The sequence below is a fragment of the Schistocerca cancellata genome, chromosome 4 (genome assembly GCF_023864275.1).
Source record: "Schistocerca cancellata isolate TAMUIC-IGC-003103 chromosome 4, iqSchCanc2.1, whole genome shotgun sequence".
In the NCBI taxonomy this organism is placed as follows: Eukaryota; Metazoa; Arthropoda; class Insecta; order Orthoptera; family Acrididae; genus Schistocerca; species Schistocerca cancellata.
In genome coordinates, this window is record NC_064629.1 from 858,972,479 (window position 1) to 858,989,954 (window position 17,476).

Below are 17,476 nucleotides of genomic sequence, written 5' to 3' on the forward strand. Positions count from 1 at the left end.
GCCACAGTCAATAGTCCAGGCTCTTATCCTCCTAGGTGCTCTTTGTACTGATCCACTGGTCCTTGCACAACACCTCGTGACACTTTGGGACAGCATCAGCATCTTCTTCCTTTCCAGCTACCTTTCTTCAGCAGAAATCCTGAGTTGAATACACACCCATCTGTTGCAACCCCCACCACACTGAACTCTATAATGCACCCTTCACTGAGTGGGAATTCTTGCAGGCCCTTACCTCTTCTCATTACATGGCCCGAGGCCCAGATTCCATCCACAACCAGGTAATCCAACAATTGGACATTACCCAGAGGCAACATCAACTCAGGGTCTTCAACAGCATTTGGCTCACGGGTGCTTTCCTGTTGCAATGGCAGGACATTATAGTTATACTTGTCCTTAAGCCCGGGAAGAACATGTCATCTCTCGACAGCTACTGCCCGATCATCCTGATGGATGTACTTTGTATATTGCTTGAGAGGATCATACATTAAATTTTGGGCATGCAGCTGCATAAATAAAATATCTTCCACTGATATTTTGGCCAGATGACACATGGCCAAAATATCAGTGGAAGAAATTTTATTTGTGCGGCTGCATGCCCAAAATTTAATGGATTGTTCGTTATGCCATGATAAGTTGAAAATGCACATGCTTGAGAGGATGGTTAGCTTCCAATTATGTTGGATACTATAATCTCAGGACCTTTTGTCAGTGAGGCTTTCGGGAAGAACTGTCTCCAACTTACCATTTACTCAGATTGAAAACAGCAATCTGACAGGTTTTTACTAATCGCCGGCACCTTATTGTGGTCTTCTTTGAACTACATAAGGCATATGACACAGCCTGGCACCATCACATTTTAGTTACCCTCCATGACTGGGGCTTTCACAACCCATTTCTGGTTTTTATCTGCGAGTTTTTGTTCCACCGGCTTTCCTGGGTTCGAGTTGGCACTTCACTCAGCACGCCTTGGATTCAGGAGAACTGTATCCCACAGGGCTCTGTGTTAAGTGTCAGTCTCTTCCTCATAGCCATCAGTGGTCATAGCCATCAATGGGCTTGTAACTTCTGTTGGGCCTGTGGTTACCCAGACATTGTATGTCAATGTTTTTTGCATCTGGTGCAGCTCCCTGTCTGTAGCATCTGCTGCACACCGGCTCCAAGGTGCCATCCAACAGGGCTCTGCATGGACCATCTCCCACGGCTTCCAGTTTTGACCAGCTTGTAGATGTACCACAGTATCACATCTTGGGCCTTATCTTTTATAAAAAATGTGATGTGGCTACCCCATATTCATCACCTGAAGGCTACATGCATGCAGAAGCTTAATGCTTTCTGCCTCCTGGCACACACATCTTGGGGTGCAGATTGTGCTACCCTTCTCCATCTTTACCATGCTCTGGTCTTGTCCAGTCTAGATTATGGTACTCACGTTTATGGCTAAGCAGCTCCTTCCACTTTGAAAATACTTGACCATATTCACCATTGTGGTGTGTGCCAAGATATTCGCACCTTTCACACTAGTCCCGTTGACAGTCTCCTCACAGAAGTGGGGATTCCTGCTCCACAAATATGATGGAGCCAACTCCCAGTTTCTTACGCAGTCACCATTCGTCGATTTCCTGACCATCCCATGTACCCTGTCCTCTTTGCACACAAGGGATGTCTCCCTCCTGATACATGCCCCCAGGTGGGATTGCAGGTTGGAATGCATCTCACTTCCCTCTGTTGGGATCTCCAGCTCCACTCACTGGACTGTATATTTTCTCCCACACCTCCCTTGGGTGGTGCTTAGACCATGGATTAGGATCAACCTATTTCAGGGTCCTAAGGTCTCTGTCACTCCAATGGTCTTCCGACATCTCATACGTTGCATCCTCACCACCATCTTCTACAATACAGGGCCAGTTTTGTTTCCCATGCACCAGCCTTGAATTTCATTCATCCCCCACCCATGGAACAACTTTTATGTAATGTGAGAGTAATTGGGACTTAGGCAAAAAGTTGGTAATTTTACAAATTTGTGTGGTGAGCATTAGTGTATTACTAGATGAATCACTGACTTGGCCTCTTAGAAGGCCTAGAATTGTTTTCAGTTTGACAAATTTTAGAGAGGAAACCAATGTAAATGTGATTTTTATAGCTTTATTTTGTCATATATTAAGAGTTCACATATTCCAACATAATGTATACAGACTAGTTCCGTTCTGCAGTTTACTGGTGTGTCAGTGGTAGATCTAGGTGTCCTGTACAGGGTGGAAGGGGACCAGGGAGGACTCAGGGTGTTGTACCAATCCCTCTAACCAACAAGTTTGAGGTGCTGCCTTTTACTGAAACTGTGCTGGTGGGACTCACCTAACCTCACCTATTTTGGGGAAACCTGTTTTGTCGGGTGTCAGTAGGCAACAAATGCAAAAGGTGGAGATGTATTAATTGTTGGAAAAGGGTGGGGATGTATTAATTGTTGGCAGTTTGAATGCATGGCAAATGATGGTACCCCCTAGGGAAATGGCAGCAAGGGACAGGAAAGGATACTAGGTGCAACCAATGTGTATGTCTGGACGCCTCATTCAACATGCTGAAGAATTCACAACAAAGTGCCAGAGTGTAAAGCACTCATGAAAGCAGCAAGGCTCACATAAATAAGGTACAGAAAGCGTGTTGAAACCTGAAATTGACAGCAGTGAGATTTTTGGGGAAAATTTAAGTGTTTATCAAATGAATAGGCAAATGGGAAATGGAGTGGGTATATTTGTCACAGTAGACAAGAAAATCAGATCCACTGAGATAGAAATTGAAGCTACATGTGAAAGTTGATGGTGATATTTAGCTTGTGGGGCGCTCAACTACGCGGTCATCAGTGCCCGTACAAAGTCCCAATTTTTTACTCAAGCCAATTTTTACACAGTCCTATCTAGCCACTGTCACTGATGATGATGATATGATACAAACATCCAATCCCTGGGCAGAGAAAATCCCCACCCCGGCCGAGAATTGAACCCGGGACCATGTGATCCAGAGGCAGCAACGCTAGCCACTAGACCTCGAGCTGCGAACACATGAGAGAGTGCTTGGGCAAGACTCAGTATAAAGGATGATTGGATCCTTTTCTCACACACCAGACTCATCTGCTGATGTAACAGAGAAGACCTCAATTTACTTGTATGTAAGTTCCCCAATCATAACATAATCATCAGTGGAGACTTCAACCACCCAGCAATTAATGGGGAAGATTACAGTTTTGTTAGTGGTGGGCATGAAAAGACATCCTGTGAAACTTTACTAAATGCCTTCTCTGAAAACTATCCAGAGCAGATAGTTAGGATCCCCACTCATGATGGAAACATATTGGATCTAATGGCAGCAAATAGACCTGACCTCATTGAGGATGTCCACATCGAAACTAGTAACAGTGGTCGTGATAACAATGATTACCCAAGTGCAAAGGGCAACTAAAACAAGCAGAAATCTATGTTCAATAACCCAGATAAAAAAAAATCTTTAGTGTCATATCTCAGTGATGCACTTGAAACTTTCAGCACAGGGCAGGAGCACGTAGAGGAACTCTGTCACAAGTTTAAAAGACCAGTTGACCACGCACTGGATAGATATGTACCGAGTAGAACAGTTCATAATGGGAGGGAACCTCTATGGTATACAGTCACTGTAAAGAAACTTCTAAAGAAACAGAGATTACTGCATAATATGTGCAAAACAAAGCATAGGGCTATAGATAGAGATGTGTTGTTGTTGCTGTTGTGGTCTTCAGTCCTGAGACTGGTTTGATGCAGCTCTCCATGCTACTCCATCCTGTGCAAGCTTCTTCATCTCCCAGTACCTACTGCAGCCTACATCCTTCTGAATCTGCTTAGTGTATTCATCTCTTGGTCTCCCTCTACAATTTTTACCCTCCACGCTGTCCTCCAGTACTAAATTTGTGATCCCTTGATGCCTAAGAACATGTCCTACCAACCGGTCCCTTCTTCTAGTCAAGTTGTGCCACAAACTTGTCTTCTCCCCAATTCGATTCAGTACCTCCTCATTAGTTATGTGATCTACCCATATGCTGAATGAAACAGTTGGCTGTCAAGAGAGCAATGCATGATGCCTTCAGTGACTTCCATAGTAGAATATTGTCAACTGATCTTTCGCAGAACCCTAAGAAATCCTGGTCATATGTAAAGGCTGTTAGTGGCACCAAAGTTAGTGTCCAGTCCCTAGCAAATGAGACAGTAACTGAAATCGAGGGTAGCAAAGCAAAAGCTGAAATGTTTAACTCTGTTTACAAATGTTCATTTACAAAGGAAAATCCAGGAGAATTGCCCCAGTTTAGTCCTCGTACCACTGAGAAGATGAATGAAATAAGGCTTAGTGTCATTGGTGTTGAGAAACAGCTGAAATTGTTAAAACTGAACAAAGCTCCAGGCCCTGATGAATGCGTCAGATTGTATACTGAATTTGCAACTGAGTTAGCCCCTCTTCTAACTATAATCTATCACAGATTCCTCGAAGTAAAAACCCATGCCCAGTTCTTGGAAAAGGGTGCAGATCACACCTTTCTACAAGAAGGGTAGTAGACGTGATCCACAAAACTACTGTCCAGTATCCTGGATGTTGATTTGTTGTAGAATCTTAGAACATATTCTGAGCTCAAACATAATGAGGCATGTTGAACAGAATAACCTCCTCAGTGCCAAACAGCATGGATTTCGAAAACATTGATCATGTGAAACGCAACTTGCACTTTTCTTACATCACATACTGAAAGCTGTGAATCAAGGCAACCAGATAGATGCAGTATTTCTTGATTTCCAAAAAGCATTTGACTCTGTCCTGAACCTGCACTTATTGTCAAAAGTATGATCATATGGGATATCAAGTGAAATTTGTGACTGGAATGAGGACTTTTTGGTCGGGAGGATACAGCATGTTATCTTGGGTGGAGAGTCATTGTCAGATTTAGAAGTGACTTTAGGTGTGCCCCAGGGAAGTGTATTGGGACCTGTGCTGTTCATGTAGTATATTAATGACCTTGCAGACAATATTAATAGTAAAGTCAGGCTTTTTGCAGTGGATGCAGTTATTTATGATGAAGTACTATCTGAAAGAAGCTGCATAAATATTCAGTCAGATCTTGATAAGATTTCAACATGATGCAGATTGGCAACTTGCTCTAAATGTTCATAAATGTAAAATTTTACACTTAACAAACCAGAAAAACGTAGTATCCTATGACTATAATATCAGTGAGTCCCTGTTGGAATTGGCCAACTTGTACAAATACCTGGTTGTAACACTTTTTAAGGCTATGAAATGGAATGGTCACATAGGTTCAGGGTAAAGCAGGTGGTAGATTTTGCTTTATCATTAGAATACTGGGGATGTACAATAGTCTAGGGAGGAGATCACTTTCAAATCAGTCATGCGACCAGTTCTGGAATATTGCTCAAGTGTGTGGGACCCATACCAGATAGGACTAACAGAGGAAATTGAACGTATACAGAACAACACAGCACGAATGGTCACAGGTTTGTGTAAACCGTGGGAGAGGGTCACATAAGTACTGAAGGAACTGGACTGGAAGACTCTTGAAGATAGACATAAACTATTCCAAAATGTCTGTCAACAAAGTTTCAAGAACTGACTTAAATGATTACTCTGAGGATAAGATTAGAATAATTACTGCATGCACAGAGGCATTCAGACAATCATTCTTCGTTCGCTCCATACTTCAATGGAACAGGAGGAAAACCTAATAACTGGTACAGTGGGAGCATACCCTCTGCCATGCACCTCATTGTGGTTTGTGGAGTGTAGATGTAGCTGTGGATGTAGATGATGCAGATGCACTCTATCTGTGTCTTAAGGTTCCATGTACTAGATATCTTCACAGTTTCTGTGCTGTGTTGTATGCTGTGGTCAAGATGGCACAAGCACATAGGTGCAGTCCGATTACAAGGACAAAACTGACTGTCTGTATTCTTCAGTATGTGCTGGCATCTCAAATTATCCTCATCTCAAGACACTAAAGATGATGAGGGGTGATGTTTCTCACCTGTTGCAACTCCATTAGTAGTCTTCAGACCTTACAGCAATCACACCAACGGAGAAAATAGTGTAGAACATACAGGATTCCCTTTGGGTGCTACAGTCGCTAGGGTAAGGTAGTGAAAGCAACAATATGGCTGTGGTATTCCACATTCTGATTGCAGAGGTGGGATGAAGCCACATTCATCAGTCTCTGTGTAGGACATAAAGCACTTTTCTGAGGTTTTCCACTCCAGTGGGAAGCTGCATATGTTTGTGACACGTATGTCATACACTCTTCAGGATACTACATTTTAAGTGTTTGTCTTAGCTTTTAGCATGTAAGTGTGTCGTGTATTTTACAGTTTCATGTAATGTCTTAACTCCATCCTAAATGTTCTGGTTGGACGTTGTGTTGTGTTCCAAAGTTGCTGGCTTAATCATTCACTTTTTGATTAGTGACCAACCAGGCAAATATTTCTCCTCTGGTAGTTTATCTCTCTTATCATTGTTGTTATTTTACAGTTTTTAATAAGTGAGATAATACACATTTTCACAAGTGTACATGTACATGTTTGGTTTTCCAAATTTTTATGGAAGTTTTTAAACTTTTCTATTTTTAAACACTCGTCATATTTGAGTGACATTGCTCAAGATCCCTGTGTAGAGGCCACTGAATCCCATAAGTAGAGCTTTTCATAACCCAAATTTTGTTGTGAACACCTCAGTACTTCACTAGACATGACACTATTGTAGGTGGTATGCCCTTGCATTCTTTTGCTGTTAAAGCCGACTTAAATGTGGACTGAGAACCACAATGCAGCTTGGCATTTTTACATTAAAAAAAACATTGCCATATGTGAAAAAAGTTGACAGAAAACATGACACACTTGGGGATTTAACTTCGGACTACTGAATTCATTATTCCATAAAGTTTTGAGATTGCAGCTGGATGACATTGACTTCTTGCCATGTGTGTGTTTAGCACTGGAGGTTGCTAGCTCATATTGCAAACTTTATACCCAAAAAATTGATATGGAGACAGTTGTTCGAAGGCAGCTGCTACATGGGTGACATCTGTAGAGTTTCGCGCCCTCTTTGAATATTGCTCCATCTATGGCACAAGGCGTGTGTGTAATGATAATACTACATGCATGCTCTCTGTTAGAACGTGGACTAAGAGTTAAAATTCAGGTGTCAAATTAATAAAATTAGTTGTCACTGGACATTTCAGTAGTCAGTTTCCTTTCTGTATTTATTAAAGGAATCACCGGTTCCCATGCCTTATCCAGTTGAAAGCAGTCATCACAATACGACCTTCTGCTAAACATATTTCCACTGATTTCTTAATTACTGAGGGTATTTTCATTCTGTTGTTGCAACTACAAGAAAATGTGTTCTTTTTTTGCACCAGACACGTTTTGCGTTATGGAGATAAAACAACATTAGTTGTCTGAAATTAAAGATATTTATAATTTGATTTTTTCTTGAGATCAAAAAACAGTTCAGTAACAATATGTTGCATTTTACTTACTGTGATTTCTGCTTGGTTTTTCGCCTACATTGGGAAATGCCGTCTGCTAGCACATCTTTGCAGTTTCTCTTTGTTAGACACTGATACTTACAGTCTAATCTTTAGTTTCTCTGCATAACTATGCATTTATCATGTTTTACCCAGCACACTTTTTCGCATGCCACTATTTTCTGTTTATTTTTATACTTCTAAGTGTGTGTCACGGTTTGTAGTGTTGCCTACATAACATTTCCACTGGTTTGTCTTTGACTTATACTCTTTTTTCTTATTTAATTTAATTGTATGTGTGTAACTCTATTTTATTATGTTGCTGTGTGTTTATATACTGTGTAAGAGTAGTGAAGGAGTAGTAGTAATTTTTTTTTTGGTAGTGTAGGGAGAAGCTGTGATGAGTGAACATAAAAGTGTAGTAATGTGATGGAGTGAGAGTTGGAGGAGAAGGTGATGAGAAAGAAGTGAAATGAAACATAGAGGGGGGTGGGGGGTTTGGTTTGTGGGTGGGATAGTGTGAACGATGGAACAGGCTCTTTTATTTTTCATGTAATTTTTTCAGTTATTTTATGTAGTGTCTACTTTACAATATTTATTTGGTCACTGAGCAACCATTTATTTTGTGTTAATACTTTGTGTATGTGGAAATTTTCTTGGAAAGGGAGGAGATGATATTCATATCTTTTTCAATATTGCTTGGTCTGTGGTATTTTTGTGTTAGATGATTTGCAAATGTTGAATTGTTTGTACTGTATACTCTTGCACAGTATGTAAATACACAGCAACATAATTAACTAGAATTACACACATACAATTAAATAAAATACAAAAATTAAAAAAAAAGTATAGGTCAAAGACAAACTAGAGGCAATGTTATGCAGGCAACACTACAAACCACAATACACACTTCGAAGTATAAAAAATAAACAGAAAACAGTGGTGTGCAAAGAAGTGAGCTGTGTAAAATGTGAGAAATGCATAGTACCACAGAGAAACTAAAAATTAGTCTAAAAGTATCAGTGTCTAAGAAAGAAAAACTGCAAAGATGTGCTAGCAGGCTATATACCCTGATATAGTCGAGAAACTGAGCAGAAATCACAGTAAGTAAAAAGTAACATATTGTTAATGAACTGTTTTTTGATCTTAAAGACAAATCAAATTATAAATATCTTTAATTACAGTTCACTGATAATGTTTTACTTCGATAAAGTGAAAAAAAAAAGAAAAAAAACCACACGTTTTCTTGTAATTCCAATGGCAGAACAAAAATACCCTCAGGAACTGTAAAGCAGCTACGGACAATATGCCCACACAAATGAAGAAGTCAGCTTCTTAGTAATTGAATCCCAGAAGGATCTCGTCAAGGCCAAGACTTCTGTGGCAGAATAATCCATGGATTGTTGTGTGGAGATACAATGCTCAGCTATGGCTGACATACTCGGCTGCAAAAGGCAAGTGATTTAATATCTACAGAAAGAAAACATTTTATGACTAGTGAGCCGTCTTGTGGCAACTAAATTAATTTTTATTTATTTATTTATTAATTTAACTCCACTTACCTGCATACCAACAGAGCGCACTTGTAGTATCACAGTTACGCAACCGCCCACACACCGTAAATGGAGCAATACTCAAAGAGGGCATGAAACTCGATACAGATCCCTCATGTAGCAGCTGCTTTTGCATATGAAAATCTGCGTCTTTTTTTAAGTTAAGTTAGTGATGTGAGCTGGCAGTCTCCAGTCTAAACACTCCCCTGAAGATGGTTGCACAGTTGTCAGCCAAAATATTGTGACAAGAAGTTGACATCATCTGGCTGCAATCCCAAAACTTCATGGAATACTCTTTATGCCAGGAAAACTTCAAGCATCACATTGGATTCATCATTTGTAACTTATCCCCTGAGTCACCAAGCTGCACTTAAATCCTAGGATTATGATGATGATGATATGAATCAGATGCTGCAAAGTCCTGTGTAGAATGCAAATAATGGATGGAGCAAGGCTAAAACTCACCATATGGTTTGCATGTATAATGATCAACAGGCACATAAACAAGATTAGAATTGTCGTTAAACTTTCATGCACATAATGTAGTTAAATTGTCTCACTGCTGCACTAGTTCTTGTGTGTGTGTGTGTGTGTGTGTGTGTGTGTGTTTTAGGCTTTGATCATTTTATTGTGTACTTGTGATTGTATTGGTACTGTAAATTTTACTTGGTTCATGTTTACTGTTGTGTATAGGTTCACAGTGGTGGTTTCATCAAGTTACTGGAGTTGTACTTCAATGAACAAGCTTTGCGGTCTGTGCCAATGGATTTAGAACTTCCAGATTATTTCTGAAAATTTTCGACATGCTTAGCAAGATTCCTCAAGACTTTAGAAAATTTGAAAGAAATCGTTGCAAATTGCACCAGATCCTGTATGATACTCAGACAGCTTTGGATGAAATAGCATCAGCAAATATATTTCCAGGTGGTAAGTAAGAATGACAGTTCAATTTTGTTATCTGCAGGTTTCTGTATTTGTATACCTACAACACAAAAATCACAGAACTCCCTTCCAATTGTGGTTACCACAATGTGCCGCTCCTTGTGCCATCAAATTGTTGCTCCGGAAATAGTGCCCCAAGTGGGTGCTGAAACAACTGGCTCAAGAAGACAAAGGATAGTGCATGGTTGCAGCTTTGACTATTCTACAGTGATTTGATAATGGAAACAGATTATTCTCCTCCAATCAGTAGCTAGTGGCAGCGCAGGCCAGTCCTGAATGGCTACAATGGGATATATTTATCTTTAGAATCTTCTTTGTCTAAAAATACATACATCCTTTGAGACTGATAAACATGACTATAAAAGCTAGAAGTTTCCATATAAAAGCCCAGCTTTACTGTTTTGAACTCAAATGCACAGAAGGGGAAAAGTGGTTTTCTTGAAAAATAAAATAAAGAAGTGCAAACAAATATCAGTGGGTTCTCGACACACACTTGGATTTGAGATTTTGCAGGTAGAACTGCTGCAATTATTTTATTGAAATTTGAAATTTCTCCTATTGTGAAATACTAGCCGATTTCAAGATTAATCTAAGCTGAATCTATTAATTGGAGTGGATGCACTATTTTTGGTTTATGTCCTTCCTTTATAGTTGAATGTGGTTAATAAGCATATCCTTGTTGATCTAGTAATGGGTATTAAAAGAAGGTGCAGTTGTAGAAATTTGGATTTGTAAATTTTTTTATAAAGTTCCATGGATTTAGTTAATTCCAAGGTTTTGAACAGAAAATATGATTTCATTAGAGACAAATAAAAAGCAAGTGAAAATACCTGAATAAAGGACACAAATGAAATTTCTAGAGTGATTGGGTATACATTGTTAGGCAGGAAGAGAAGCATTAGTGTTAGGGAAATATTCAGGTGGAAATCCTGGGTAGAATAAGAACAATGGAATAATGAAAGGAAGCTACTCATGGTATAGACGAGGCAGTGAACTGTAGGTAGGTACACTCTTTGACATAAAACTGGACCGGGGCCGGCCGCTACAAAGGCTAAGTCCGTGCCGATCGCAACATGGGACAAATAAACTGGCCAACTTGCTAATTCTCTAAGTCCAGCAATCTGCACAATCTAGCAACACTGTAGACTGCGGCACTTCCTGGAGGAAGTCTTGTCCCATATAAGAGAAACCATACACTGTTTACCCCCGTGGTATAGCGGTACCGTGCATTGTTTCTGTCTAAAATGTCTGTGGATCGGAACTAGCTGGCGCAAAAAATTTTTATAGCCTCTTGTAACTGAATGTTGAAGACATGAATGTAATGGTAATGCAGATTCAATCTATTTCATTTTCTATCACACCGATAACAAACTTTTATCCAGTAACCATTTTGCGGCAGATTTCTTGCAGAGTGTCCTCCTCAGGCGTCGCATGCGACAAAGCTCCGGGATCCACTTGTCGGCTACTGCCAGCAGCCGTGGCGACAGCAGAGGCACGGCACTCCCCGTTCTTTATCGAAAGTGCCTGCTACTTTTTTTAAAATGCTTCATTATTATTAAATGTTACTCCATAGAAGATTTCTACGTTTTCAATTCACGCTCTAAAGCAACATAGACCAACGCCCTGATTAGTAGATGGGTACTGTATTACATTCCAAAATGTTCAAATGTGTGTGAAATCTTATGGGACTTAGCTGCTAAGGTCATCAGTCCATAAGCTTACACACTACGTAATCTAAATTATCCTCAGGACACACACACACACACACACACACACACACACACACACACACACACACACACACACACACACGCCTGAGGGAGGACTCGAACCTCTGCCGGGACCAGCCGCACAGTCCATGACTGTATTACATTAATCGGTAAGAGCTGCGTATGGTCCGAAATTAATTTGACGGACTTGGACGAAATTAAACCACCTCACTACATTCGATGAATTTATAAATGCTTCATACCTCTTTCTTTTCCTTTCAAAGTCCATTATTTGTCCAACTTTTGGCCAATATTCGGATGTTTTCGTCAAGCCAGAGTAAGCGTCTGTGGTGTAAAGTGTATTACAGTTTTTTGTTTCATTCCTTATGGTACGTCTATGCGATAAACTGTGTAAATACCTTCCAATGCATGCTCTCTAGCAGTGCAGGAACACTGCACATTTGGAGTTCCATGTATGGATTCAGGAAGTATTTAACGTTGATCAGAAGTGATGGTTAAGGTCATCAAATTTAAACCAGAAAAAGTTATCAATTTTGAGGTTTCATAGAATGGAAAGGAATTGCTAATGCCGGTGTCAGCAAACGTCTACAGTTAAATGCTATTGCAAAATTTAGAAGAGAGGAACTATATTTCTCTACATGTTCACTTCATAAACAAACTCCTGACATGTTAGACCTAAATGACGAACAAAGCTCAAATTCGAATCGTTGACAGTAAGTTTGAATCTTTTCGGAAACTATTTTACAGTGAAGCACCTTGACATTTGCAAAACAGACATTCATGATATTAACATAATTTACTAAGTCGAAATTGCAAGAAGATTTATCTGTAAGACGTCCTTCAGATTTAGCAGTTTGCAACTCCATTAGTTGAAATGGAAAATAAAACGTTGTGTTCAGCGGCCTTCACCGAGATTGGAACTGCCTTTTCATATAGCACCAGCATCACAACGCATAAGGGAATCGCTGAGTTAACGACACACTGGCGGCAACAGGCGGACTAGTCATTGCGTTATTGCCTGAGCCTCAAAACGCAACATTAAACACACAAACAGGTGTTACTAAACACACAAACAGGTGTTATTTATGTGAAGAATGCCGTTCTTGGAGTACAGAAATTAAATACACTTTCTAAGTGTCTCATCTTACGGTGGATTATATTGTAGGAGTCTTCGATGTGAAAACGAATTCCAAGTGAATTTAGCGACGTAATGCCGGGCTACACCTGGAAGTAAATGCACTCTCACAGTGTTGACAAATACTTGCTACAACGCTGCCAATTCTCAGCTCTCTTAAGAGACAGCTCTTTAGTGAAATGCTAGTCGTGATTGTCCGATACGGTTCTACAGAGGGGAGACATGCGAGCACGTTTGGTTTTTATGCGGCGTTCTCCCCTGATAGTTTCTGATGTAGCCTTGTGGGCTATGTATACATTTGAGGCATTCAATTATCATTAATCTAGAATGAATTAAGTTTCAGCTTTCGGGGTGGAAGAAGGCTGTTGACGCTGACATTATATCATTACAACACAGGGAAAGCAAAACGGATGATTCAGTGTTTCTCATTTAGCATAAAGCATGTGAGATAATTTTCCGTAATGTTCATAATCGTCTCAAAATACGAACGAAGTAAAAATACATCGAAAGCTTATTTTAATTGAATATAATGTAAGATATCAAAACACTTTGCACCTAGATGTCGAATGTGTCCACATGCAATCTTTTGCAGCATACATATAGAATGTCATGATTACCACTAGTCTTAATAAATATGTTAGTATGGATGGAAGCAAGAAGAGAAGCAATCAACAAATATTTGATTCCACATGGCATTCATTTTATTTGAGATTTAAGAAGTGGTAAAGCAAGATATTACTTTCGTTAACACAAAAGATATGCCACACATATGGACAACGAGGAAGTCTGTGTCTTCACACGTTTCCTCCTTGAAATGTGTATGCTCTATTATATACTAAGTAGCCTGATCATTGTTTCCGTGATGTTATCCTCTTGTTTGGCCCCTAAATGATGAACCGATTCCAAATGCATGTCTCTGCATGAAAGTAGTTGTTCGAACCCTTCCTGAGTTGTTTTTTCCCGTATTTGCTTGGAATTCATGATGCAGACCGCTGTGCTCCCCCCCCCCCCCCCCCCCCCCCCCTCTCCCCCGAGGGTTAGGTCTCCAAACTAAACCGTTTTTTATCCACTGGCATAATTTATTCAGACAGCATCAGCACAAGACCACCAAACAAGCCCTTCGTTTAATATCTTGCCTAATGACTGTCAAGGATCACTATTAAGAAAAAAACGACAAAGTATTTTAATGAAGTTTATATTTGTGTGTGACAGATAACTGAAAAAAGATATTCTTTTATTTTGTCAGTCTTCCTTTCTCCACTGAGTTGTAAATGGTTCTCTTTATAAAACGTGTAGTAGCATCACAAGGGCAACTGTCGTAATGCAGTCGCAGTGGAATTGAGAGAGTAGGGTGCGTGTGGTTGCACTGATTGAGCATGGCAGCTATTCGGCATCAGAACCTGGAGAAAAGTGTGAAGTACCGGCAAGAACAGCTAGACGCTGGCGGAAAGGATACAAGGAAAGGGGCTATATAGGGCAGAAAAGAGGAAGTGGACGGCTCAGTGTGTCTACCGCAGCAGATGATAAACGTGCTTTGGCGAATATACATGCTAATCCATTCCTCAGTAGCCGTGCCCTGAAATAGCTATCTCAGTTTCCTGGCAGTGGAAAGACTGTTACGAGGAGATTGAAAGACGTCGGATTATATTGTCGGAGAGCTGTTATAAAGCAGCAATTAACTGATTATCAGAGGGCTGACCACATGGCTTTTTCAGCAGAATATATCGACTGACTGGAGTAGAGTAATCTTTTCGGATGATAAAATATTTTCTTCCTGTAGCGACGCCCCTGTTCAAGTGAGACACGAAATTTTCTCCATAAAGTTATCAGTTTATGCAGTTAGTGACTTTACATTTGTAGTAGGCACAAAATAATAAATATAAACAGTTCCCTATATCATGATTTTAGTAGTTCATCCCTCATCTGATAAATAAATGTGACCCTTGAATTTGTGAATATTTTCATTAACACGCAAATGTTTTTCGCGTTTGGTATACCGCCCACGAGGACAATGCTTCCAGCCATTACATTTTCTCTTCTTATGCTTCTCTCCACAGTTAATTCTTATACAACTCTGTGATTCGTTTCTATCTCCTTCTACCTTGTTTCGGTCATTTTCTGCTACATTCAGTATCCTGTGACCTGTAGGCTGACCATACTTTATTTTTTCAGATCCCACTTTTACTTCCAAAGAAGAGCACTCCACATCATCCATTTTGCAGTGTGTTTCTATATTTCTATCACTTGTATGTTTACTTCAAAGAATATTATACGTAAACATAAATGGTTTGCTATCACTGTTCTTCGCTTTACTTTTGTTAAGCATCTGGTCCTGAAGTGCTGTACTTCTAATGCCATCAGTTTTTATTGCTGTGTTCATATGTTTATTACTTTTTCTCATTGCCATTACCATTTGTTGTTGTTCTCACATTCCAGTGTTATTCTTTTTTCGATTTTCAGATAATACCTGCAAAATGTTGTTTATTCTGTTTAAATCTGGAACTATTAGGAAATTTTTAATATATGTGAAGCAGCGTATCTTTTCACAATTGAATTTAACTGTTAATATTTCCTGTTCTGTTGCTTGTATTGCTTCTGTAATATATATAGATACACATGGTGTTAAGGAAAGTGGTGTTCCATACGTTGCGAGTTGGTAGTATGGACCAAAAGAAGACAACCTGCATATTGTAGGAGCTACACGCACTTCTTCAGTACAATAGAAGTGTTTTAAGTAGAACAACAGATGTGTTTCACAGTAGTAAAGGTGAAGAAGTGCTCAGTGCTCTTAAGATATTGATTTCAGACTCATTTCTCTTGTTTAGTGGATATGTTTGTCTTGTTTCTGTCCATCCTATCAGCTCTCGAAATGTGGATTATTTGTTTTTAATACCCTGTATTCGAAGCAAATATGTAGACAAAGGATGACCATACTCATTTCCAGACATTATATTCCTATTTTATTCCGTTTGTATTTGTTATTGGGCTCTAATGTATTAAAAAATTGGAACCAATCAACTCAACCCAGGCCAGTTTTTTTACAATAGTAAAATTATACCTGCCATTTCAAACCATTCCTATATCAATGAAGGAATTATTTCTTTATTGGTTCATTTCTTCTCTTTTAAATAGCATACAAACCTTTAACTGATTTAGTTATTCTTATGTTGTTCCCTAATAGGCCTGCCCCAATAAACCGATCTATATTTCTTTTTATTAAAATTGTACGATATTCGTATGTTTCTTGGAGGCATGCTGTACTTTTCACTGTTGAATGCCTCGGCTGATTTTTCTTTCAAAGTTAAGCATAAGATAAAATATACTTTACAGTACTTTACTAACATTACAATCATGAACTATGACATATCCCCCAAGGTATACACTCTTTTTCTCCAGGTAACTTCTCGAAACTTAGAATATAATTGCGCAGTAATGTCCACATGTAAAACTAAAATGTGTTCAATGTTTCGTAAGTGTATTTCCTCACCTCTTGGCATGGGTGAATGATAACACATCTGTCAAACAGGAGAGGTGAGGTCTGTATCACCTAATCCCTGGTCATTCGTGCTCGTTTCTGCCATCCACTTTGACATGGGAAGTGCCTGATGATGACGGGGCTAGGAATCGGAGAGTGAATGTACTGGTGACGTAGTTTGTGGTTCCTGGTGTCTCAACCTAAAGCCGTTCACCATAGTGTGCTTTCTGTCAGGAAATATCGTTCTCAGAAATTGGACAGGATGGTTTTCTCTTCCTTTGAAATTGTGAGATAGCCGCATCAGCACGTTTCCAAGATAGTACACAGTTGTTCATGAGATTTGTTTCTTGTAAATCTTTTTCTTTATTCCGCCTTTACATTCAATTTTGATATCAGCTGACAACTGCCTGCATTGCCTTGATTAAAAATTATATGACAAAGAAACAAATTGTTTTCATGTTTAATATTCCATAGGCGCATGCAAATATATGAATTGGTTTATGATTTACAAATTTTATGATCTGAGTCATAACAGCAACGCTGCATACACAAATTGTTCTTGAGCAATGAGCATTAAATAAGATACGTACTCATAGTGGTATTTAGTTCTTACTAATATGAAGGGACAACTTATTTCACTAACATTAATGAAATAAGCTGTCTATCTCAACTGTAGGTGTATACTTCGAGCGCGGGCCGCATTGACACGAGGTGTGAACAGGCGACGTCAGTGGCCACGGTCGCCTTCCATAAATGCAACACATTGAGCGAACGAGCATGTGTAAAGTCCGTGGAGAATATCTCGATATAAAACAGATTTCTTTCTTCTATATATCTTTGTCAGTGGAAAGATAGAAAAAAGAATTGTATAGTGAAGGTTAGCAATCGTTTTGAATAAGTGAAGCAGATTAGCTTTACAACCATGCAACACAGTCCAACAGACTGCTGCACTGTATTGAACAACTTACACCCCACCTCATCATTACCAAAGCATAGGAGGACAGCATATTCTGAAAGAAGTCCTACCTGCGTCTTACAACTGACACCTTAAACAATATTCTGATCCCCGGCCCAGCACCCTCCCCCTGTCAATGT

General features: G+C 39.5%; 1 protein-coding gene across 1 annotated transcript in view; it reads left to right on the plus strand.

Moving 5' to 3' along the window:
• Window positions 1–17,476, plus strand: part of LOC126184989 (dual serine/threonine and tyrosine protein kinase-like) — a 295,254-nt gene that overhangs the window by 25,396 nt on the left and 252,382 nt on the right. The window contains exon 2 of the mRNA XM_049927698.1: window positions 9,793–10,026. Within this exon, the coding sequence (XP_049783655.1) occupies window positions 9,903–10,026 (124 nt within the window). The 5' untranslated portion in view covers window positions 9,793–9,902. The remainder of the gene's footprint in view (window positions 1–9,792; window positions 10,027–17,476) is intronic.